The 26,535-nt window shown below is 45.3% G+C and overlaps 1 protein-coding gene and 1 long non-coding RNA gene across 3 annotated transcripts; both read right to left on the bottom strand.

Moving 5' to 3' along the window:
- Positions 1-370: 370 nt before the first annotated feature.
- On the bottom strand, positions 371-4,509 carry LOC119194111 (adenosine receptor A1-like). The gene is made up of 3 exons (XM_037448201.2): positions 4,120-4,509; positions 1,560-1,854; positions 371-1,478 (listed from the first exon to the last, which is right to left on the bottom strand). The coding sequence occupies exons 1-3, from the start codon at positions 4,458-4,460 to the stop codon at positions 1,095-1,097; spliced, it is 1,020 nt and encodes a 339-aa protein (XP_037304098.2). The 5' UTR covers positions 4,461-4,509; the 3' UTR covers positions 371-1,094.
- Positions 4,510-13,498: 8,989 nt separating this feature from the next.
- Positions 13,499-19,972, bottom strand: LOC119229433 (uncharacterized). 2 transcript variants are annotated; one of them, XR_009956817.1, is made up of 4 exons: positions 19,448-19,972; positions 18,982-19,132; positions 17,806-17,867; positions 13,499-13,639 (listed from the first exon to the last, which is right to left on the bottom strand). It is a non-coding gene; the product is annotated as an uncharacterized LOC119229433 (long non-coding RNA). The 2 variants fall into 2 exon arrangements; XR_005121619.2 differs by having other exon boundaries at positions 18,982-19,972.
- Positions 19,973-26,535: the final 6,563 nt, after the last annotated feature.

Raw genomic sequence — 26,535 nt, 5'->3', positions numbered from 1 at the left:
AAAATAATCTAATGTGATGCTTGAAGGGTGTATTTCCCAATCTGCTATCTCAATCAACAGCTGTAAGAGGATGAGCCAGAGGTGAACAGCGTTTGGCTCACTGAGGTGAATTTATACAATACCTCCCACCTAAATGGATACACATATTGTCCAATCTCACTCATTTTAAAGGCCAACTCTGGTCAGTTTATTAAGAGGAATGACGCTACATGGGTATACTTACTTCATCACAAGGAATTGGGACCTGAAGATATGTGTACAGTAGAGGTACATTATACCGTGGAAATGATAATCACCTTGATTAAACAAAGCTTATTGGCTGTATCTTGCAGCCACCATAATGAAATTACTAACAGGTGGTTGCACAGTCTTTTTTTTTTTACCATTGTTCATGTTGACATTTATTTAAGTAGGAATATCATGTCATTTTCTTTAAGCATAGATGATGTTTCAGTCAAATAGTCTAAAAACAATATTTGAAACAGACATTTCCGCATTTAGTCATTTCAAAGCAACAAAGCGGTTGCACCAACATCCTGCTTAAGTCGTTTACCAGATTAACACTAATAAAACAATAGTTCCTCTTCATTACATTTTCTATTCTAGAGGCCACAGAAATAAGCATGTAAATGTAACAGACAATACGATGCATCGCCATTCACATCCGTAAGGCCATGAGTTTTAATTCAAATTCGGATAAGAAATACAATCCAGCATACACTCTAGTACCGGATGTGCTACAAATATACACTTACGGATTGAAGTTCAATGGGTTGACGTTGAAACTGATGAAAAGCCCCTAATGTAATTCAACATCATCTTCATTTTGTCAATAGGTGTAGAAATAAATAATCAGTCTTGTTCAAATCAAAGTCTGATTTAAAATATTTATCTTCTCTCCATGGCGATTTGTCATCATGTCCTCTCAGAGTCCAAGAAGGAGTTTCCCTCATCGCTTTCATTCCTCTGAAGTCCTGTGATGCCATTATGGCCGTTTTGAACAGTAACCCCTCGAGCATGAAAATGTATCCCGAGTCTTGTTCATTCTGTGAACCAGTGAAACCTCACACAGAGATCCAATTAGCTGCCAATGGTCACACATCATCATCGTCATCATCATTCTGCTTCAGCCTCCTCTCATGACTCTGTCCTCTCTGGCTCCCTCTTTGAGGGAGCCGACCGACGGGATCCTGACAAAGCACATACAGTTTCCATATTTTACGAAACGCCGTGCGGAATTTCTTGATGCGGAAAGCGTACACGATGGGGTTGACGGCCGAGTTTCCGTGGGTGAGGAGGATGGCGATGTAAATGAGGAACATTGGCTTTTCGTAGGCGGGGCAAAAGAGGGTGATGCAGTTGAGGATGTGGAGAGGGAGCCAGCTGACTGCAAAGAGGAAAAGAACAAGGGCCAGCGACTTGGCTAACTTCAGCTCCTTGCCATAGTAACGGCTGGGGTCCGTGTGGCTGGCCGACACCTACAAAGCAATAGAGGAGAAGGACGTCAGCGGACACAAATATGTTTAGTCTCATCGGAGAGCACAAGGGGAACCCCTCACCTTCTTGTTGAGCTGCTTGTGGATCATGTAGAAAATCTCCACATAGATGGCCAGCATGAGGAGCAGAGGGGGCAGCACCCAGCCAAAGAAGTTGAAGTAGACCATGTAGTCCATGCTGATGACCGTCTCAAACTCACAGGTCACCAAGAGCTCATCGCTGAGCAGGGATTTATTGTCACGGAGAACCTGGAGGTTATTCCAACCCAACATGGGCGTGAGCCCAACTATGATGGACACCAGCCAACACAGTAACACGGCCGTGCCAGCTCGTCTGGGAGTCACCACCCGCTTGTAGCTATGACAACAAGGGAGAGAACTTTACTTCTCAGTTCAGTTAGTGCACATGGAAGGCAAAACAAGACCAAATCTTCAGATGTCAGACTTTACGGTCAGATTTCTTTGTAAAGAAAGCGCAAATGTATGATTGCAGTTTACTCCGTTTTCTTTTTCTTAAAATTGAAAAAATACATAAGCAATACATCACGTCACTACGACTCCTTCGCTGAGCAAAATACTACTCTAAAAACTGTTTTTTTTCTCTGCCCTGTGGCGGCAGGTGACATAGTTTCCCTTTGGTCTTCTTCCTCTGTGAATCCCTGCTGTGTTTGGGGAAGAATGCTAACAAGCAAGCAGATACAAGCAAGACATCTCCGCTGCTCAGGACAAGGTGGGTGTGGTGATGCCTAAAATAACAGTCTGAAGGTTGTCAGGGTGTCGCTCATCCTGTCTCTCCCACAAAACGGTCTGCTCTTAGACAGGTCCATGAATTAGTCATTAGATTTATTTATCAGACTGGACTAATGATTAAAGCCGTTGAACCTTTATTTCAAAAGAGTTGGTGCTGACTCAATAGGGACAGGCCCCGGTCTTGTTATCACTCGTGCTCCGTGGCAAACTTCAGGCAGGGTGAGTCAGACGCAACGCAGGAAGGGCCGATGAATACTCAGAGGTCGTTTGAAGAGAGTATGCAGTAGGTGTTCTCAACATTGTTATCTTTAGTCAAAAAGCTCTCTGCAGCCGCTGTTGACGCCCGGCTTTCTGTCGGCTTGCAGATCAGCTGTTCGTTCTGCCAAATAAATGCTCTTTGGACGTGACCGTCCTCCATCTATCTCAATTTTCCTAAGTGATTTCCACCTGCTAAATTCCATCTTCCGGCTAAGCGCACTAGTAATACTTTGGTCCTTTTTCAAATCTCAGACACACCATCGATATCGCGACAGCGTGCTTCCAAACCACCTCCGCTATAAAAAGAAATCAGTGGCTGCTAAGTTGTGTCCCTCGGGTCCCACGGGTGGTATAGGAAGAAGCACTCAATTTCTGGCTCATATTTTCACCAGACAGTAAAATACAATTCCTTTGTGTTTATAATCCAATGAACAAATAAGTACCAGGATTATAAGGGATGTGCAGGGAAATGAAAGCACATATTATCAGACTTGTGAGAAAGACTGAGCTCTCACCAGACCACTTTTTCTGCCAATCAAAGCATTTTATGCCAGAATGGGATTTCAACTAATATGTGTGATAATTACAATTCAACATTTTAGTTACATCCAGTACTTTGGTAAAAAAAAACCTGCACTGCAATGATAAATAAGAAGTCAAATATAATTGTCGTTCCTGTCCATTGTCAGCTATGTATGTCGTCTGAGTAACAGTGCAGCGTGTTTTGGGATTTTTATTTGTGAGCATAGATTGCCAGCTTGAGAAATTATGCAATCCATCAGAGAGCAGCTATGAGTCTATTGACCAATCATGCGCTATATGCCAGACCCAATTAGCCAACCTGAAATTTGAGTTGCCTCGGTAAGGCAAGAGGCGCTTTCCTTCTAATTGGTGGAATTTACTTCGTCCCCATTCAGATATCTGGTCTATCGTTAAGCCAGTTATAAACCAAACATAAAGGAAGAAGTGCTTATTGTTCATTTTTAGGTCAGACTCAAGAACCGCCGGCCTCACCACAGATGTGAAATTCAACATCTTTGTGCCACATACTGTACAGTAGCATATCTCTCTATTCCTCTACCTTTCATGTTTGATACAAATACATTGCAGGCTGAAATATATTAAGATTTAAAAAATTCAAAAACAAAGGGGGGGGGCGGGGGGCAATAAATACAACATCTTTTTTTTGGAGAGGGCAGTTCATTTGAGATGTTTTGTTGAGGAGCACAGCTTCAATTTGGGATAGAATGATGAGTCGGAGATTTGCCACTTAAGGAGATGACAATGACAACGTGAATCAATAACGAATTAATAACCCAAAATATCATTTGAAATAATATCATAAACTGTACAAAACCGAATTAAGATAATTACACCGTGTGGTTTCCCGTTCAGATATGACATAGCCCTACTTTATGGTTACTGTGAATTAATAAAGATGATAAGACACACCCTCACTCTACATATTATTTATTTTTTTCTGGCTGGAGCTAAAATTAAAATCCTGCACGGCCGCTCCGGCGGGTGTCCTCCGTCCGAGCAGCAGTTCACACACAAAGGCTCCTCTAAAAGAGAGCAAATACTGGGAAGTAGAAGAAGTCACCTTTAGGCCTACCTCATGGGTATTTTGACTCTCAGATAGCGGTCGATGGCGATGGCCAGGAGCGCCAGGATGGAACTTTGCGTGAGGACGAGCACGGTGCAGGCGACCAGCAGGCAGCTGTAAAAGTGCGTCTGGAGTCCGATGCTGATGGTTATGGCGAGGGGGATGACAAGAGCCCCAACCGCAATGTCAGCCAAGGCCAGGGACACGATGAAACAAAACGTGGTGTCTCTGAGAGCGCGGTTAATCCGCACGGCCCACACCACCATCACGTTACCGATGACCGACGACACGGCGATCACCACCTCCATCCCGATGTAGAAGGCTTTGGAGGAGGGCAGAGCCGAGGACATGTTCGCGGGTGCTGGAGGAGCGCGCGCTCCGCGGAGCGACAGCCTGCGCACGTCGAGGGAGTTCCCCGTTTGGGTTTGTGGGCGCCGACTGAGACACCCGGACTAAGGGTTCGCATGTTTCAGGTCCCCGTGGAGGCAGAGGCAGTGTTTGTTGATGGGAGTTCCTGCAGGATCCGTCCCGGGACGCGGAGCTGCGCGCATGACGCGGGACTTGGTCTGCATACGGTCCGAGGCTGTGGTCCCTAAAAACGAAGTGGCTCGTGCCTACCTGGTGGCAGGGGAGGTGGTGGTGGGGGGGGGGGATCCGAGATGCCGAATGAGTCACGACCAAGTTCCCGAAGCTTCTCATCAATGTGTCATTTCCCGCTGAAGCGCAGTCGTTTCGCACAGGGTGTGCTACTTTATTTACTTTTTTCCTGTGAAATACTCCCAGTTCGTTTGCGTCACCCGGAATTAAAAGTATTATAATCTTCTCCCCGCAGAGTAACCCGTGTTAAAAGCTCGCCCTCTATGGGAGTGAACAAACCGAGGAGGAGAATATCAAACATTGACTCACGTGACATGTGCATCTTACAGACGTAGACAAAGATGGACAGGGACAGGAAGCTGGAGGATGTGTCCATCTGTGTTAGGGGGCGATACAGGGGACCACATCAGTTTGGTATCAGTGGTGTATGGACAAGAAACAAACCTATCTAGATGCAAATGAGACTCATAAAGAAATTACTTTAAGACGTCATGTTGTAAAATGTCACAGACACTAAATGTAGCGCCTTTGTCTGCATTGTATGTAAATGCAAATCCTGTGTGACGAATGAACTGTCTTCCCCTGTCTGGGTTCACAGACCATCACTGTGACCACTTGTTCAGTGATATAAAATGATCAATGTCAAGGCCGCTCTGCTACTTGGACTAAAGCCCTGCGAATGATCGACCTCTGTCATCATTCATTCGTAACTGAACTTGATTCAATTGTACAATTCATTGCTGGACATAATTGTTTGAATGATATTCCGTTATGGATCTTGAATTCAGGTGTTGCAGCCACTCATGTACAAGATGATAAATAAAACCTATTGCACAATGACTTAAATAAAAATAAAATAATTGTTGGTGAGCAGCTTGACATTTGGGCTTATGTAACCACTTATAAGCACACACATGCTACTATAAAAGCCACATTTTACACACATTTTAATCATTTCATATTAAAAAGTCATTTTGATCTCCATGAACTTTATCTTGTCCAACGATAAAGCTGCTCAATACAAAACGGCTGGGTCAGCAGCTCATACCTTACAGTGCTAACAGCTTAAACAGTGCAACAGTGGGGACTCCGTAAACCGTGTTTCGCATCTCAGGGGGCCACCTGAGGGCGGTTGCTACGCTATTGGGGATTGTAATGCTATTGGCTGGAACAACAACGGAGGTTATTTGCTGTAACCGCGAGCGGAGTGCAGAGCAGAGCAGCATCCATTAGGACACTGTGGTGGCGGGCGTGGTTTCGGCTCGGCTGCAGAGGGAGAGAGAGGGGGAGTGGCTCGGGGAACAGTGCCAGGTGGAAACACTTGGCAACCAGCTGGGGGGAATTAACGGGTCTCCTCTCGCCCCTATAAACAGTGAGGCGAGCGAGGAGGGAGGGAGGAGACGGACCGACCGACCGAGCGAACGAATTAATTGATGAATTGTGCGAATAAAAAGCATTTTGTGAAACCCACCACCCTGCGGTCCTGTGCCGTGTCTTCAACCCCACGCACCCACGCCGTACAGTGGCGCCCAACTAGGTATGGAACCCGGCGATCAGCAGGCGGAGGGGATGGCGCAGCCGGCGATCGCGCTCGGGCGGATGCTGGGAGAGATCGCCGCGATGCAGCGGGAGCAGGCCGAGGTCAACCGGCACTTTCTGGGGGCGCTCCAAGCCCAGTCGGATCGGCAGACCCGGGTGTTGGAGCAGCTGGTGGCCCGGCCAGCCGCGGCAGCACCGGTACCGGGTCCCCCGGCGTACGCGGGGGTGGTGCTGCATAAAATGACGCCGGCGGACGAGGTACAGTCGTACCTGGAAATGTTCGAGGCGATGGCGGAGGCATGCGGGTGGCCGGCGGACGAACGGGCAATCCGCCTGCTGCCACTACTGACCGGAGAGGCGCAGACAGCTGCCCTGGGTCTGCCGCCCGGGGCAAGACAGGACTACGCCGGGGTAAAGAGGGCCATCATGGACCGGCTGGGGCTCTCCCCCGAGGACCACAGGCGGCGTTTCCGGGAGGCGAGGCTGGGTCCGGAGGACCGTCCGTTCGCCTTTGCTCAGCGGCTACGGGACGCGGCCAACAGGTGGCTGCAGCCGGAGGGCGCGGGTGGCGCACCGGCGGTGGTGGAGAAGGTGGTGACGGAGCAGTTTCTGCGGGGGCTCCCGCCGCGGACCTCGTCGTGGGTCCAGTACCACCGTCCGGCGACGTTGGAGGCCGCGGTCACCCTGGCAGAGGATCACCTGGCGGTCCACCCCGGCGGACGGGGCGACGCCGGGCGCCCGCCCGCGCCGCCGCAGCCGGTCCCCACGCCGCGAAGGAGGACCCAGCAGCCGGCGGCAGGGTGGCCCTTGCCGACGCCGCGGTCACCAGCTCGTACCAGGGGGGCCGACCACGCAGCACCGACCGGGGCCGGCACTCTTCCTGACCCACTCGGAGGTTCTCAAACGCCAGGGCAGGAGTGCTGGAAGTGTGGGCAGCCCGGCCATCTGCGGAGGGAGTGCCCGCTGATGGAGGTGGGGCAGGTGATCCGGGTTGCCGGCGCTCCATCACCCTCCCCCGGCCCGGGAGCGACGTACCGCGTTCCGGTAAGAATCCAGGGGGGTACACGCCAGGCGATGGTGGATTCGGGCTGTTCGCAGTCCATGATACACCAGAGCCTGGTTCGGCCAGGGGCATTGGTAGAAGCGTCGCGGGTGAAAATAAGGTGTGTGCACGGGGACATTCACGAGTATCCCATAGTGTCCGTCGAACTTCGGTTCAGGGGAAAAAAATATAGAATAAAGGTCGCGGTTAGCTCCCACCTGACGCACCCCGTAATTTTGGGAACGGATTGGGAGGGATTTAACACGCTAATGGGGCAGGCTGCGGGGGTGCGTTCACGACCGACAGGGACATGCGGTATGTGTGCGGTGCTCAGCGGTGACGCGAGGTCGTCCGACGCCGCCGGGGAAGAGGGGGAACCGGCGGAGCCTCCCGAGGAGACCCCGGCGGTTCCCGAGTTCCGCTCCATGGAAGATTTTCCACTCGAGCAGTCTCGTGACGATACTCTACGCTCAGCCTACGACCAAGTGATAAGAATTGATGGTCATTTGGTGCGCCCTGACGCAGCACAGTCGTACCCGCACTTCTCATTGATTAGGGACAGACTGTATAGAGTGAGTCGTGACACTCGAACAGGGCAGGAAAACACCCAGTTGTTAGTACCGAAAAGCCGCCGGGAAATGGTTTTCCAGGCGGCTCACTATAATCCGATGGCGGGTCACATGGGATACGGGAAAACACTAGACCGGATAATGGCCCGATTTTATTGGCCAGGCATCCGGGCGGACGCGCGCCGCTGGTGTGCGTCTTGCCCGGAGTGTCAATTGGTTAATTCACCAGCCATACCACGTGCCCCGCTGCGGCCGCTACCGTTGGTGGAGGTTCCGTTCGAGCGCATCGGCATGGACCTCATCGGGCCATTTCACCGGAGCGCACGCGGATACCGCTTTGTGTTAGTCCTCATGGATTACGCAACCCGGTATCCGGAGGCAGTGCCATTGCGCAATATCTCTGCAAAGAGCGTCGCGCAGGCTCTGTTTCAGGTCATCTCCCGGGTTGGAATCCCGAAAGAGATTCTAACAGACCAGGGCACCTCGTTCATGTCGCGCACACTGGGAGAACTTTACGGGTTACTGGGCATTAAGTCCGTCCGCACGAGTGTGTACCACCCCCAGACCGACGGGTTGGTAGAGCGGATGAATAGGACGCCGAAGTCCATGATTCGTAAATTTATTAGCGACGATGAACGTAATTGGGACAAATGGCTTGACCCTCTGTTGTTTGCAGTCCGGGAGGTCCCCCAGGCCTCCACGGGATTTTCTCCCTTTGAGCTTCTGTTTGGCAGGTCACCAAGAGGGGTGCTGGACCTTATTAAAGAAAGCTGGGAGGAAGGTCCGAGCCCCGGAAAGAACGAGATCCAGTACGTCCTGGACCTGCGAGCAAAGCTCCACACACTGGGGAGGATGTCACGGGAGAATTTGCTCCAGGCCCAGGAACGACAACAACGGCTGTACAACAGAGGGGCCAAGCTGCGAGAATTCACACCGGGAGAAAAGGTACTTGTATTACTTCCCTCTTCCAACTCAAAACTCCTGGCTAAGTGGCAAGGGCCCTTCGAGGTCACACGCCGGGTGGGGGATGTTGATTATGAGGTGGTGCGGTCTGACAGGGGCGGGGCTACACAAATATACCACCTCAACCTCCTGAAACCCTGGAGGGAGGCGGAGTCTGTTTCTCTGATTTCCACAGTATCGGAAAGAGAGGACCTGGGGCCGGAGGTGCCAAAAGCGGCTAATCCCACCCCGCTCCCGTGTGAGGGTCATCTCTCTGAGGACCAGAGAGCGGACATTGCCCAGTTGCAGAAGCGGTTTGCTGATGTGTTCTCCCCCCGGCCAGGCCGCACCGACCTGATAATGCACCGAATCGAGACACCCCCGGGGGTGACGGTGAGGTCACGACCCTACAGACTACCCGAACACAAAAGAAAAGTGGTTCGGGAGGAATTAGCGGCTATGTTGGAGATGGGGGTAATAGAAGAGTCCAACAGCGCCTGGTGCAGCCCCATCGTTCTGGTGGCCAAGAAGGATGGGACTGTGCGGTTCTGCGTGGACTACCGCAAGGTAAACGACGTGTCACGATTCGACGCCTACCCAATGCCCCGGGTCGACGAACTCCTGGACCGGCTGGGCACTGCACGTTTTTTTACGACCCTGGATTTAACTAAGGGCTACTGGCAGATTCCCCTGTCTTCAGAGTCCAGAGAGAAAACGGCTTTCTCCACTCCGTATGGTTTGTACCAATTCACCATGCTTCCCTTCGGCTTGTTCGGTGCCCCGGCCACGTTCCAGCGCCTCATGGACCGGGTGCTGCGTCCGCATGCCTCATATGCGGCCGCGTACCTGGACGATGTAATCATCCACAGCACCACCTGGGCGGAGCATGTGCGGCGGGTGGACGCGGTGCTGGAGTCGCTGAGGCGGGCCGGGCTCACCGCCAACCCGGGGAAGTGTGCAGTTGGACGGAGGGAGGTACGGTATCTGGGGTACCACTTGGGGGGTGGGCAGGTGCGTCCTCAGGTGGACAAGACGGCAGCTATTGCAGCCTGCCCGCGCCCTAAGACAAAAAAAGAGGTGAGGCGGTTTTTGGGGCTGGCGGGTTACTACAGACGGTTCATCGCCGGCTTTGCGGACCTCGCCAGCCCCTTGACCGACCTGACCCGGAAAGGTGCGTCAGATCCGGTCCAGTGGTCGGAGCAGTGCCAGCGGGCGTTTGAGAAGGTAAAACAGACTCTCTGTGGGGAGCCACTCCTCCACACACCTAACTTTTCTCTCCCGTTTGTTCTGCAGACCGACGCGTCGGACAGAGGGCTGGGGGCCGTTTTGTCCCAGGAGGTGGAGGGGGTCGACCGCCCCGTTGTCTACATCAGCCGGAAGCTATCGGAGAGGGAGGCCAGGTACAGCACGGTGGAAAAGGAGTGCCTGGCCATCCGGTGGGCGGTGGGCTCCCTGCGCTACTACCTCCTGGGACGCTCATTCACCCTCTGTTCGGACCACGCCCCGCTCCAATGGCTCCACCGCATGAAGGATACTAACGCCCGGATCACTCGGTGGTATCTGGCCATGCAGCCTTTTAACTTCAAGGTGGTCCATAGGCCGGGGACGCAGATGGTCGTGGCGGACTTCCTCTCCCGCCCTCTCGAGGGAGGGGGGGGGGAGTAAGCTAGGCCGGACGGCTCCCCGGCCTAAGTCGGGCGGTGGGGGTATGTGGTGGCGGGCGTGGTTTCGGCTCGGCTGCAGAGGGAGAGAGAGGGGGAGTGGCTCGGGGAACAGTGCCAGGTGGAAACACTTGGCAACCAGCTGGGGGGAATTAACGGGTCTCCTCTCGCCCCTATAAACAGTGAGGCGAGCGAGGAGGGAGGGAGGAGACGGACCGACCGACCGAGCGAACGAATTAATTGATGAATTGTGCGAATAAAAAGCATTTTGTGAAACCCACCACCCTGCGGTCCTGTGCCGTGTCTTCAACCCCACGCACCCACGCCGTACAGACACGCTCACCTGAACTAAAAGCATGCTCTTTGTTGACAATAGCCAGGCAGGCTTCACACAGAAACAACCACGGACACAAAATGAAGGACTTAGGCTTATTTCGTTCTGCACCATTGGGAAGTCCAGATAGAAACTATAAATGAAAACAAGCCCAAATGCTCTCTAGTACGGCAGACAGTTCAGCCATCTGGCAGAGCTGCAAGAGAACCCAACACCCTGAAACCAAGAAGAAATAATCTAATTTATAGATCCATGATCTAGTTAACTTTGATTTGTAAGTGTTCATTTTAAGGTAAATTTGATTTGTGTGTGAGCTGGAGAATTACGTTTGACAAATAACTAAGAGTAAAACAAGAGTATCAAGGCCAACTATTTATTATTCAAAAGTACTATAACACACGTTTTTTTGTAACTTTGCAACCGGTTTACACCAACACCTGCATGCCTGTACGTGAATAGTCATGTGATATTCTTTTTCAGCCCTGTTCGTATAGACGGCAAATTATTTTGTGATCGCATGGAGGGCGGATCAGTATACAAAATTCCACAGGGTATACGGAGCACAGCACTAATACACATTAAAGGGACAAACCTACATTGAGACATGGGACACACATAGTTCAAATTCACTGGAGAGGCGCTAGGGATCAGACACAGGAAGATTCAATCAGAGACCCACCAAGGTGTAAAACACATTAGGGCAGGAAATGAAGTGAGCGCAAGACACATGAGACAAACAAAAACAAACAGGAAATTCCAAAAATCCAACACCATAAATGTTTGTTCGTATTTATATCTACTGTCGGAAATTGTCGGAACGGGGATTTTTTTTCCTTGCAAACAGAATCTGAAGGTGAAAAGGCATTTCCTTGTGAATAAGGGGATCTGTGGTCTTCTAGGCAGCTGTTGGGTGGTCTGTAGTGGTTTCCATCATTGGGACTCTTCCATATCACTGAAGTTGATCAGATTTGCTTTAAACATCGGAATGAATCTGTTTGGTTTATAATCTTGCCTTGTCTAAAAGCATAAACATTGTGTTTCTTTCATCCCTCTTAATACCGTACATGTCACTTCTGAAGACAATCAGTAGGTGGGTGTGTGTGTGTGTGTGTGTGTGTGTGTGTGTGTGTGTGTGTGTGCACAAATGTAATGATAGTGTGGACTCTTTTACTCAGTTATTATCTCCGAAGGCTTAACAAAGTCTTATCTTTGCTGTAACAAACTGCTTTTATTATAAGTGACCATGATATTTATTATGTGATTCCCTCTAGTCAGTCATTACAGAAATATCATGTAAACTCTTAGATTAGATGAAAATTAGATTTTGCCTACATACATACATAGTGTACTGTATGCCTTTGCACAACTACACTGCTTGGAGTAAAATGGGGCAAATGTTCATCAATGTAATGTAGAATATCTGGCAGCTGCTTTAATCAAGACACAGCAAGGTGGTGACTATCTTTCACAATGTCCTACTTTATCTGCAGACTGTCGGCTCCGGTCTGTGTCCCCACGGCACGCCGCAGGTACCGGTTTGGCAGCGTGGCCTCAGTTTGGACCCTTTCTTCAATCCGAGTACGATTGTAGAGATTCTAATATATCACAACCATCTGCACAACTGGTATGTACTGTATTTAGATAAGCGGACTGGTATCACCAAACTATGAGCAGACATGCGGTGATTCACTGTTAACGGTACCAGAACGCTGCTCATACTCTCTAAGGCTGATGTGATCTTAATGCAAATGCCCCGCAGGTCCATGAACAATTGAGATTTACGGGGCAAGTCTACTTCACTGTTTATACATAACATAACGTTGTATTCATTTACATCTGTAATACATGTTTACTCATTTACAGTCATTTACATAACAGTCAATCATTTCAAACAGCAAATTGTTTTTTATAAACTGTTTTCTCGGGCACATTAGATCAAAACAATAATCTGACACCTATCTGACACAATAAAAAGAACCTTCCAACCTGCTGGATTTTTCCCAGCTTGCATTTGAGACCCATTGTGTTGAATCTGTGGGCGGCTGTTGAAGCATGATAATTTAAGGAGAGAACGTGCAGCTCCTCATCAACCCTCTTCAGCTCGGCGTAAACGCAGAGAATGGTTCAGACACTTTACTGCCTGGGTGAGCCTCATACTGCAAGTGGTTCTACAAAAAAAAGGAGCTGGAATTGTGTAATCTGTGCAACGCAAACAAAAAAATGGAGTTCCTGGCGCTCTGCCAATCTCATCATCACATCCCGGAAAATTTGGACAGATACAAAACGTTGTGTTGAATTTTCAATTGACTTTACTTAATGTTGCTTTAGACTTGATTGAGCTTTAAAAGAGTGCAGTCTGCATAGGTAGAGTTGGACAAAAAAGTTTTACAGCTGACATTAACACAGTGTGTAGTGCCAAGTCATTATAGACGTGTGCTTGCTAAACCTTAGACAGACACGGATGTGAGTAGACAAATACTTAAGGCTTGTCGGTGTGGGGTTTTAAGGAAGGTGGTTACATGTCTTGCAAAGCCAAAGTACCGCACCAAGCAGCTGTTTCCTCAGTTCACAGTAACCTTTCACAACTTTGTCCTCTTGCGTAAACCTTACTATACCTTCACAGTGTCAAACTCAAGGCCCGCGGGCCACATCCAGCCCGAGAATGAATTAATCAGCCGTTCGCGCCGATCGTCAGTGGCCCACGTTCGCTCAAAGTCGGCAGATTCTGTGGTCAACATCAAAACAAATAATGGATAAATTAACAACCGCTTTTGGCAGCAACTGACGCCCTTTTGGAGAAATGCAGTGGTGTTTCCATGCAGCAGCTGATGAATACAGAGTAAACCTGCAAAAATAAAGGGATTGCTCTTGTCATCACACTGCTTATGATGCTGACACGCTATATAAAAAACATTCAAGACGTACTTCGTTGTCTCTGTTGCATTTCATCTGGTAGGAAAGTTTTTTTAAATTAAGAGCCACTGCGGGACCTTGACTGCTGCACAGAGGCCAATAGCACACAAACGTGTATCATCAAGACAAGTAAGAGCTAATTGGTTCAGGGCAAATGGTGTGTGAAGGGATAAAGGACAACATCTGCATGTGTGTCCTCTTACTGCACCCAAAAGGTTTGACGTTTACAACAAATAAAAAGCTCAATCAGGATAAATCCATTCTTCATTTTGGGAACACAAAGACCTTTTTCATTACAGTTATGGCCCATGAAACACTGGCATGGCACTTGTGTGCTGAAGTGTTGGAAAGAGAGCAAAGAGTTCAGTGATGCATGAATGTTTGTGGCAGGGAAGGTTTGAAAATCCTGAGAGGAATGTCTGCTGCTGACAAAATAGAAATGCTCTGGAAACTCTCTTGGGTGATACCTCCCAGTAAAGCTGTATTTCATATTTAGCATGTTTTTATTCCTCTTATTTTACATGGAGTCTTGGACAGTTTGTGGAAACAGCCACTCGAAGGCCACTTTATTCAGCATACCTGTACAATACAACCGTTCTTCTACGGAGTCTGTTAATAGCATACCCATTATGTTTGTTGTTGACGCTGTTGCAGAGGTGAGGTTAGAATTTTACTAATTGAGGTCATAGAAATGCATGTTCATGCATTCTGGTCAGAGGGGTTTCAAATATACCTGCTCTACTGTGGTTTTTCTTTCATTGCAGCATCATACACTCAAAAAAACAACGCTTTCAACGAACTTAATAAAATCATGGAAATGATTTGCACACTATTTTATTGATTCTTTGAGCATAAAGAAATTATGTTGATACGACTTGATGTATTTGAGTAGGATCAACTTAATTTATTATGGTTGGTTCAACGCATTTTCTTGGGTTGTGTCAAACTCAAATGAATACGGTTGGTTTGACTAATGCCACATTAGTAAAATGTAGGCTAGTCAATGAAGTTAGACCAACCCAAATTATTCAATTTAATCCTGCCCAAGAAAAATAGGTTGGACTAACTCTAATAAATTACGTTGATCCGACTCGAGTATATTATAGTGAACCAACTTAATTGCTTATTGCTTAAAGAAAGCAGTTAAATTATGTTGAAATACTTTCCATGATTTCGCTATAGTAATACTAAAAATGTTAGTGTTAACATTTACCCTGAACCACAACTGAAACTAAGTTTTAACAAAATATACAACTGTTTTGGCTGGAAACAAGACAAATGAGAGATGTTGCAATACAACTGTATTTCTCAAAGTAGGCACTGAATAATGTTTTAATGAGCAGCTTCTCTTATAAACATACATATCAAAACCTTTTCTCAACTTTCTATGACACATACACAATTAAAATACATTTTTGAAAGTGCTAACAGTGGTTATTAGTGCAGTCTTGACCTGAACTCTGAAGACTTTGTCTTTGTACAAACATCCCTCTTATCCTCTTACATTCACAACATTCATCTTAAAGACTTATGATTACTTAATTAATGCACTGGTGAACACGCAGGAATACAGAAAATAATAAACACACACAGAAGTGTCTAATCTGCTTTAGCCATCATAATGTGTCTAACGGGATAGCTTTATTTTGAGAGCTTGTCCTTTTATGGATAGTTTGTTTGGGTCTAGTTCCATTATTATTTTCTGCAGAACTTCAAAAGTATACTTGAGCTCTGGAGGGTAGCTCAAGTTGAGAGCATACACAAGCGCAAGCAACATTGACACTGCAAAGGGTACATTTCCCAACTCGCTCAGCACTTCCACCCCCTCCAGAATGACTCCGACTTCATCTGGGTCATCACTGGGCTCCGCTCCTTCTTTTCGAATCACATGGATTGCAAAGACTGTCTCCGCCATAGCTGTTTGACTGCTTTCAATATTCTGTGACAAAACAGTTAACAAAAGCAATTATTTTTCACTTATGTGCATTACATGCCATTTTTATTGCACTATTTTACTGTATAAACAGCTATCAATAACTTCATTCACATTAGGGCTTTCAAAGAATATTCTATATTCAAATATATATTCAAATAGTTGAAAACAACACTAAGAAGTTAAGTTGGGCCAACTTAATCGTATCTGATCTTACCCAAGTAAAGATAAAGGTAAATGAACATACCGTGTATTCCTTCACCAGCTTCTCTGGATTTTCGTTCAAGTAAACACATAGACCTTTGAGGACGCATTCTCGTCTGACGTCAATGCTGGCAGTCTAAGTATGCAGATAAAATAACATTAGGAACACCATCTAAACCAACCATCTTATTAATCACAATGAGTAACCATGCAATATCAGTGTGTAAATTAGTATGTGAACCCTTGGGATCCAGGAGTGTTAGCAACAAGTGCAGACGACCAATAAAGGCAACAAGTAAGTAAACAAAATACAAAAGTTCTACGAGTAGAATAGCCTCTTTAACTTTTCCATTGTCATCATACCTGGGTTATGGGTACCATGATGCTCTTGATCTTTCTCCCTTGAACTCCACTTTTCTTGGCATACACCTGGATCAGGTTTTCAGAGTACAGATCCAGCTGGGAGAAGAACTTTGACTGCAAATTGATTGTTGTGATTCTCTTGAATTCCAGGAGACTTGTAGTGGGATGGTGTAGTCAGTGAGGTTGATCCAAGACACACTTTGGGGGATAGCAGACACAGGACACTTTTGCAGTCAGAAATTGCTGCAATAAAGTCAGATAGAACAATCAATTAATATTCATGGGGGTTAAGGCCTCCTAAGTCAGTGACGCGCGAAAACCTCCCGGTTGTTGTGACGCATCAGACCAGTGTGTGCGCGGGGGCCGGGTGGCCAGAGCGGAGCCAGCCCATTGACAGTACTGTACTTTGAAATGTGGAATTAAAATGGAAATGGAAATTTGTCTGGTTTGATCAATCATTATTCTAGATAAACTGCATGCTATACATTTTTATATGTATAAATATATATACAGATCGCTCCAAAATAGCGTTTGCCTCCGGCGGGCCGCGGAGACGCCGCCTTCGGTATAACTGCGGCGGAACGGCGGCTGGCCGTCCGGGAAACGAAGCGGTTGCCGCTGGCGGTGCGCCGCTAACGTGTTTGCGATTACGTCATACTGTCGCTTCTACTGCCTCTGGAGAACCGCCGATGGTCCGCCGACTCATTGCTATCTATCTATCTATGAGAGTCGGTAAAACGGCCTGCTATATTTGCCGCGCGCAGCTATTGGCCATGTTCCAAACTAACGTTAGCTAGTAGTATTACTCTTAGTAAATGAAACGTGTGCTTAGTCATTTATTGTCATTCAAATTCAGCAGTAACGTTAGCGCGCTAATGTAACCCTACAAGGAGTATGCTAACGTCATTAAGTCAACGTCAGCTAGTCGTGAACACCTTATAATATATTGCTAAAACGTTAACTCGTCATTAACAATAGCTCACTGTTCACCGTTCACATTGGTATGTTGCAAAAAGGAGTAACGTAACGTTATATAAGCTAACACGACATTGCTAGCCATGCGCATGGGGACTTTACCCTTTTTAAATGTAGTAAAAAATAACACTACATAAAAAATAGCATAAACAGAACAACGAGCTAAGATATGAAGACATTAATGCACGTATAATTGTTTTACATTTAGAAGGATGGTGATGGATTTCTGCTTACCTTTTCCATGTGCGGCCAACGGTGTATCTTCTTAATCTGGTTCTGACGAAGACTGCCCTCGCCTTGGTTTTCGCGGTCATGCCTGGCTACTCGATTGTCTCAGTTAATCGCAACATGAATGGATCTAATAAACGTTACGTTTTTGAAGTTCATGCCAATCCTACATGACTGAATCACGTTCACATTGAAAACATTAATGAATATCGTTCATTCTACATGTTACACATTAGTAAATGTAACAACCAGCCAATATCCTTTTTTTGAGTGTAGGCCGAAGTTGTCTGTAGACAGGGTATACACATATATGTGTACAGCTTCCAGGTGTTGCAAAACCGATAACACATGTGCATCTTATCCTGGAAAGGATTAGGGGAAGGAGACAAACTCACATAAGTGGGGGGAGGGAGATATCCAAGAGGACGCCGATTCAGATCCAAGCCTTGTTACGAGCCTTCGGCAGCCAGGAGAGAGAGAGAGAGAGAGAGAGAGAGAGAGAGAGAGAGAGAGAGAGGTCGTATGAAGGCCGATAGTCCAGTAGAGAGAAGCCAGAGATGAAGAAAGGACGGGAAGAGATGGAGTCAGTCACACAGCTGTGCTTGTGGGACACAAACAACAAGAGCAGTATTGAGATGGCTTTCAGAAGGTTGTCTCAATAATGCATACTTCTTTCCCACTAATCACCTGTATTTGCTGGAGAAAGCTTGTTATACTCGCTCTTACAAAATGCCCATACATGTACACCTGCATTGTCATTTCTCCCGAGAGGCTTACTGAGGTTAAAGCATTACTTGTTCGTAACTGATTCGAGAACCAGTCTGTTTAGAATTTCACTGAGAAGATTTTACCGTATTTTGAGTTTAAGCGTTCAATTGAATCACTTAAAATGAAGCATCATAACAAATATTTGGAAAGATGTGTGACGATGACTGGAAATGGTTGGCGAATAAGATAACATGGAACTGATCTCAATTACTTAGTCATTAGATGTTAAATTGTGTGCCTCCTTAAAATCTGTATACAGTTAAACATAATTAAAAGAAAAAAAATGTAAGAGGAAAATCTCAGTGGAATCTCGAGTAAAGATACAGAAGTCACGAGGGGTCTTGGATAGTTTGTGATTGGGATTTCAAGTTCTCTGAACCTCAATAGTTCATTGTTGCAATACAACACTGGCAATTTAATCAGATTTATTTGTGACCCGTTTTTGAATCAATAATTTAAAGTGAAAAAACTCTTACATGAATTCAGCTCAACAAATATACTACTGCAGATACAGTCTACATGAAAGACAAATTAAACTGGGACTGCAGATGTAAGAACACAAAAGCAGTTCACTTACCAAATGCTGTTTGCTATTTACAGTTCGATCTGAACAGATTAAATACTCAAACCTGCCAGCTAGCTTTCTGTTTGACAGAAGTCACGCTGTCCCTCCGACCAATCAGGACACATGTTAATCAAAGAATACGCCCACCATGTCAAACCAAAGATCTGATTAGTTGAAGACCATGGCAATCAACATTATCTTCCCCATACAGTTTTTTTTGCAGAGGAGACAAACTCACATAAGTGGGGGAGGGAGATAGGAGAAGGATATCCAAGAGGTGTACAGGGAGAAGAGCAGAGGGGAAAGAACGCAGCCTTGGGATGCTGGAGGACGAAGTGGAGGGCCATGTTGACAGCACCGCCTACAGACCTGTTGGCTCTGTAGGCGAACTGCAGGGGGTCCAGGAGGGGGTCAGTGACGGTCTCGTTGAGTATTAAATATAATCATGCATGCTCACGCTAGACTGTAATTACACTTGAACAATAATGTAATAATAATGAGTGAAGGCCGGCTGCACACACTCTCAGGGACATGTCCGTACATGGGACTAGGGTGGGCATGGCTCACACGGAAAACATCCTAAATATGCAGTGAACTTGTTGCTAAAGAGCTGCAGGCACTTTCTGGGTAAAATGTAGATAAAACAGAAAATTGAGAATAACATGTCTCACACACAAAACATCCTAAATATGCAGTGAACTCACGAACAGCGGGAGGCGTGATGATCCGACAGCCTGAAGGGATGGACGTCCCTGTCCTCCAATGGGGCTCTCTGAAGGTCCTAAACAAGGAGCCGCCTAGTAAATCAATGAAAAATGCTCTTAAAGACTATATAATATGAGCGCACTCTGTATTGAGCGCCCTTTCATTGCTGTTGCTAGATAGCTTGAAACTTGCAGGACAGAATACTCCTGTCACAAATAAACATTTTCATATTGCTTTGAGTCTCCCGTTTAGTCCTTGCTTTGCTCGCGCGACGGTCTTCAGGTGGGACATGACTGGCCGTTCAAAGGACTTCATGACTACAGACCACATGTAGTCATTCAGTCCTGTGATCCTGGGCTTCTTGGGATCCTGGGATGATGTTGGAGGCTTTGGAGCAAGCTGGGACGTGGCATGTCACCAAGGAGGTGTTGAAGTTGGCGGTGAACACAGGATACCGGTGGTCAGCACAATGCTTCAGGGTGCGAGGCGAGACTGAGTCCGGACCGGCTGCTTTACGGGGGTTCTGTCTTTTAAAGAGCCGGTTAACGTCTCTCTCCAGAACAGAGAGGGTCGTTGGGGGTGTGGGAGGGGAGGGTAATCCAAATGCATTTGCATTTGTAAGCCATGCGTCTCTCTCTCTCTCTCACATGCAGCATGACAATGAGCAAACACTAGCTCTGACTCACTTTTTTCGTCTTTTTAGTTTCTTCAAATAAACAGAGTAAATTGCCCCCCCCCCCCGAGCCTCCTTTCAAGCCTGCTCTCGAACCTCTCTCCTTTAATGTACTCTGTCACCTCGTGGAAGCTGTGCTAATGTGACATCAATAGCAGAGGGTTAGATCAGAGGTGATCAGCTACCACGAGCCTTGTCACTTAATTTATTTAGTAACATGGGAATATATGGCCAAAATTATAGATGACCTACCGAAACGACAGTCAAGTCAGGCATTTCAAGAGATGTGTAAACAATTAACTTTCATTCAAGGTTGAGTTGGTGTGCAGAACCCATGTTCTCTCCGGCCCACGAAACCAATGCTTTGGATCAACGGTCTGTGAAAAGGGGACCTCTAAATCCCTCTTAATCGGTTTTTACTTTAAGTGAATGAGAATTATACATTCATGTCTCTGTTAGACTCTGAGGGGAAAAAAGAGTGGCTGACATTTTAAAACCCGTAAAAGGTATTCTCATTCTATTTAAGCATATAGATACCGGGACAATTGTAGACAATGTGTGTAATCTTTCCTACTGAATATATTTTAAATGAGGTCAATTTGCTCACAATATGAAAATGTGCTAATGCGTAATGGTTGCATTAGGCCTAATTTTTGCCATAGCATGTTTTTTAAAACAGCCTCATCCACAGCTACGCTGACATAGGCCGACAGCACACTGACAGCTAAGCCCTCACCTGTCAGCTCCTCTTCTGGTGATACCGAGGGGTCTTTGGGTGTGTGTCCTTTCCTTGTTGTTTCCGCTGCGAGCACAGAGCACCTCTGCTTCGCCCGTCCATCAGTCTACACCAACTCAGTGCCACATGTCGTGTTAACAACAAGCCGGCACACCCGTGTAAAGTGGTAAAGCTCCGATGGAGGAAGCAGGCAGCACACATCATAATCAGACTCTAATGGTTCACAGTACGTCTCACTGCTGTTGGGATATTGGATCATCGTCGTCTACGAGAGAGATGGTTGCTGCACCTGAGATTTACAGGTTGCATGCAAACAAAGTAACTGGAGAGCCGTTGCTGTTATTCGTTGTGACAGTGTGGCGGTAAGCATTCGGTAGATAGAGGGTCCGAATACAAACAAACACCAATAGTGTTACTTTAGAATGGAAAGAGCAGATCTTTCACTTTTAAAATTGCATTGTGTGACTTACAGATTCTCAACATAATTTTTACAGTGATGGGATAAACTAGTTAAAACCTGGGCTTGATTATCTGGTCTCCATTTCATCATGTTAAAAAACATCACTCTACGGAAATATTATTCATGTGAAAACAGATACAAACTAAAATACTAAGATAACAAAAAATATATCAACTAAAAACATTTAATGCAGCGGCAGCTTAATCCTGAAGACAATTTAAAAAAAAACACTAGATAACTGTTGAAAGGGAACTAGTGATCTTTGATAAGATACCCACACAATGGCATGTAATCTTTAAAAAAATGTGGTGCCTCACACATCTATAACACAGATTTAATATAATTTTGAATAGTTAGTAGAGTGCCATAGCTGTTGAGGGTAACACGTAGACGCCCCCACGATGTGACTGAGTGAACCTGATTTCAGTCCCCTTAAGTCCTAAAAACGTACACAAACTCAAACCTGCTGACTTTCCTTTTCTCCCCAAAATATTGTTAGACCCCTGCATAACGATAACATAGGCCTGTGGCTCAACTGAAGGAGTGAGTCCGTGTGATGAACCCGTGACGTGCCTAGCAAATGTCCCTGTGCCCTCAATTGAAATGAAAAAAACTCTGAAAGTGTTGGAACAATACAGGTTTTGATGATGCCCATTACATCATCTGTGTTTTGGCTCATTGGGATGGAAAAGTGGCTCTGGCAAATGAGCCGGCACTGCTGGGCTTTGTAAACGCTCTCTGTCACCCCTCGGCTTCTTTCTTGTTTGCAGTTGAAGCGAATGTGAGGTCTGATCCTGCGCTACGTCTTGGACTATGCAATGCCCTCAGCTTCTGCTTCTAGTGAACAGATTAGCTGTGATGTCAGGAGCTCTCTGTGTCCGCTTTGTCGGTGATGTGTTTCCATTGAACCATTTCAATGTTTTAAAAAGTGTTAAGACGTTAAAGAAGTGCAGAGATACATGTTTGTTCTTTCATCCTGTTTTTCTCCCTTACATGTCTCCTTACATGCCTTGACATTCCAATATCTCTAATTATCACATTTAAATGAGACAGTAAGATGATATGTGTGCACACTGCAGTTTTATGCTTAATTAAACCATTTGTCCAATAATCAAAAATTCCTTTCTAGCTTCTTCATGTTTTTTGCCTGCCAGAAATCCAAAAGACTCAAATAACCATAAAGTTATGAAGTTGTTATGAAGAGTACAACTCCACTTAGCCTGATCATTTCTTCCATCGATTTTGTAATGATGGAGTAACTAAATGACAAGCCTGAAAATAGAACCGGGCTATATTGCCAGGCATCAAATTACAGGTACTGGAGGAGTGACCTATAGTGACGACTAAAAGTTCTGTACTACAACTTCAAGACAATTATGTTGTGCAGCCACTCGATACATTGTTTAATCAATTTCTGATACCTTCTGATAACTCCTGATTCCATGTTCACAGCAGAAGACCATAATGTATTATAAAAGGAATTGGATTTAAGGTCTCATCAAACTGATAATGAGGTCACATCAACCTTTGACCACAATAAGGATTTCATCACTCTGGTACTGTGTGGGAAACGTTGCAATAAAAAAAAATGAATGTTTCTTCACTCCCACGCAGGGTTTTTTGCTTTTACATTTCTTAGATGTCATATTTTTGCATCACTCTGTTCTCTGGAACTCTCCCCTCTGAGAGCAGTGAGTCTGTGGTTTACCTTGGCACCATCTATCCTTCATCCAGATGAGTCCCCAGGGAAATGAGTGTGTTCACAGTAAAAGGATGTTGGGCATTAGTGGTAGGATGTAAAAAGATTTATATTTGGATTGCATTTGTCTCATTTCTTCACTGAGTCTTGATCCCCAAACTGTCAGCCGCAAGGATTTGAAGTTCCAGTCCAGTTCACCCGTCATTAAAATTGCTTGCAGCACGAATATTTCAATAGAAAATTATATAGTTTTTCCTCCAACAATCATATGATTTACACACAATTAAGCATATTATCATTATCATTATTATTATATTTCAAAATAACATCAACATTAGGCACAAGTATATTTAGGCGTTTATTTTCCCCCCCAAAAAATAAACCCCAAAAAATATTTCAGCTATTTGCCTCATGGTCTCTTTTGCTTTTCAACAAAAAAAGCTTGTTTTTCTTGATGAAGTTGACGCGGGTCTATTCAAGGACAATAAGAGTGTCATGTTGTCTTGCTTGTTGACAAGAAGCCTTTGGAATACAACAACAGACATGTTTAGTGAGTCACTTGATTGATGATGTTGCTGAAACAGATTGATTGAAGAGTAATTTATGGCCAGAGAGGGTCTCAAGATGGCAAGAACAAAAACCCCACAAGATCGTTCCTTGATTGCAGAGATGTTAAACTGGTCCAAAGTGAGACCAGAAAGCCGTCTTTTAAGCTATTTCATAAATTAGACCCTGACAAGCTTCGGATTAAGGCTTCTGCGTCATTAAGTCAACATCACAGGCTCTCCGTTTTTTAATCAGAAACGTATGCAAATCAAGATAGCAAAATGGAATGCAGCTCTGCATTTCAACATCTATACTCAATCACACAGTCGGTGTGTGCACCTGCCAGAATATAAAGTAATCTTGTACAATATCTATAGATATTGCTGGATTGGAGGGGCGTTGTACCTCTTTTTCCACTTTTTTTGAACATCAGTGCATCACATATTTTTCATGTACATTCCCTTTGATCACTGTAAAAGAATGTTCTCTCTTTAGTGGTCTGACCTTTGAATCTCTTCCCTCTTTGATTTTTAACTGGGCATACTGGAAAATAGAGCCATTGTGGGGTAAATAGGATTAATGGGGTCAGATACATCTAGAGGATTTTGAACAAACTTGTAATGTCAAAGTGAAACCACCAAAAGGGAACCCTATTAAACTGTATTATGTCTGTGTACTTTATAACTTTAAAAGAAAAAATGGACATTTTATGGAACTGTAGGCTGAAGCCAGGAGACTGTTTGCTTCCCCCTCATTTGAAGCAGGTAACACAGTTCTAAGGTGACAACATCTGATTGCCAGACCTATAAAGCTCAACCAAACTCACATCTAAGCTGGCCTTTGTTCCCCTCTGCTGTAACCCAATGCATTGTGCCATTCAGCATTTCCTTCATCAGCCCAAAAAAATGGAACACATTAGTGTCAGTAGCAGTAGAATTTGAAAATATTCCAATTTGACAAAAACCATGAAAATGTCCCAGTTTTACCGATGTGTGCGTAAGTCATATAACTTTCTCTTACCGTCCATTGCAAATTAAAACCACATTTCTACGAGGATTTTTTGAAGAATACACATTTCCCTTCACTGGCATTGTGTTAATGTCAAAACAACGCTTTTGTGTTTTTCATCCGGGCGCTGTGACTTCCTGGAGTCTTGTTACTATGAGGTTGCTAGGCAACGAGGGGGCACCAGGATGTCAGTGGACTCGCACTTAGCCCCCTTTAAAACAACTTGATATTGATAGCTTTCTTTTATATTTTTTGAAAAAACAAAACCATGTCATTCTATTGTCGTACTTTATATCCGCACAGTAGCAAACGGATTTAGCTCAAGCAGAGAACATGTTGGGCCTTCAAGTGTAGCAATTTGCTGAAGGTCGGCTTCATTAAGAAAACTGCTTACTTGCAATTACATCAACACACTGCCTTGATTCACCACGTTACTCTGACAAGATTATTCCTCGCGTCACCTCATAGTTCAGAGGTTTTGTCATGGCCAAAATCCCAAAGATGAAACAGTCAGTGAATACAACAAGCTTCAGTTTTCTAAAAAAATGTGTTTCTGATTGAAGAAGGTGCAGCCTCCATCATAAGTTAACTGGTAAATAGGTCACCAAATATATTGGAATAATTAGAAAATAGGGATCTCATGGATCTCTTTGCTTTGTTCTCTCCTCTCTGTTCTAGATAAACATCATGAAACAATCTCACTCTGAGTGTCTTCACAACTAATTACATTTTTGTTCACTCACCTGAACCCTGCCCCCTTCTATTTCGTACCTCTATTTCTTCTCGTGTGGCTCCAGTATCGACTCAGATAGTCTGTGATGTGGGGCTCATTGTGATGCTGCACACCGCAGCAGTGGAACAGAACAGTGTCTCTCCTTCACCTGAACAACCTCCAACACTGTCTCTCTGTGGTATGCACGTGAAGGTCATTTTTACACGTTTGAACGATGCAGCTGCACACGAAAGTTGAGAGTCACACAGAATATGCATGTTCTCCAGAGATTAAAAAATGACAGCATACCATCACTTGTGCCTGTTGGTGGTGGTTGAAAAGCGGACTGTATTCTATGCTTCAAAGTACATCTAAATGTCACTCAATGAGGTCTCTTCTCAATGAGGTGTTTTTATTGGCATTTTGACATCCTGGTGCAACAGTGTTTCCAAGAAGAACAACTGTCAAAGAAATAACATTTGTGAGCATGGTATTCATCGTTCTTGTCTAACTTTCGGTGAGAAACTCATCTATTGATTAACATTTTCTCTACGACTGTGGAAAACAAGGGGTTATTTCCTTCACCCGGCTTTGCACTTCCAATATTATTTTGCTCTCCGTGGGTCATGATTGTTATGTTGTGTCAAACCATCAAGAAGCCCAGTGATGCTTTATTTCTAATATGCAGACTTCGGGGGGTGACCGATTGTCGTCCCTGCTGGATATTTTGCATTGAGCTAAATATCATAAATGCTGAATTTCACCACTCATGCTGAATGTCTCGAAATTGTCTGCTGCCCTTCTCTCCCCAGGTAGGTCATTGTGGCTGGGATGCAACGCTTTTGCAGCAATAAATGTCAGCAGTTTAGGGTTCATGATCTATGTAGGTTATAGGTTTCTGGTCAGGAAAATGTCTGCACAGTATTGTAGCAGTCAAAAGTTTGGACACGTTTTCTCATTCAATTCTAGAAAAAAAGTGTGTTCAAACTGTACATGCGACATTCATCCGGCTGACCTTTAGATTTGAAAAGGTTGATTTGACAAAGCAAAAAAGCATAACTCATTCCATCGTTTATGACTACACAAAAAAGGGCTTATTGATCATAAGAAAATGGTGTTCAATACTCGCTGTTGGTATTGTGTCCGTCTAAAGCAGTGCACTTTAACAGCTATGTGGTTTGCACAGGAGAGATTGTGTGTTTTTTAATGAATGGACTGGTAAATGTTGGATTTTGATTTGAGTGGAAAAGTCT

Source organism: Pungitius pungitius, chromosome 8 (assembly GCF_949316345.1).
Source record: "Pungitius pungitius chromosome 8, fPunPun2.1, whole genome shotgun sequence".
Lineage (NCBI taxonomy): Eukaryota > Metazoa > Chordata > Actinopteri > Perciformes > Gasterosteidae > Pungitius > Pungitius pungitius.
The sequence above is the reverse complement of the archived record's forward strand: the minus strand, read 5'-3'. Positions and strand labels throughout refer to the sequence as shown.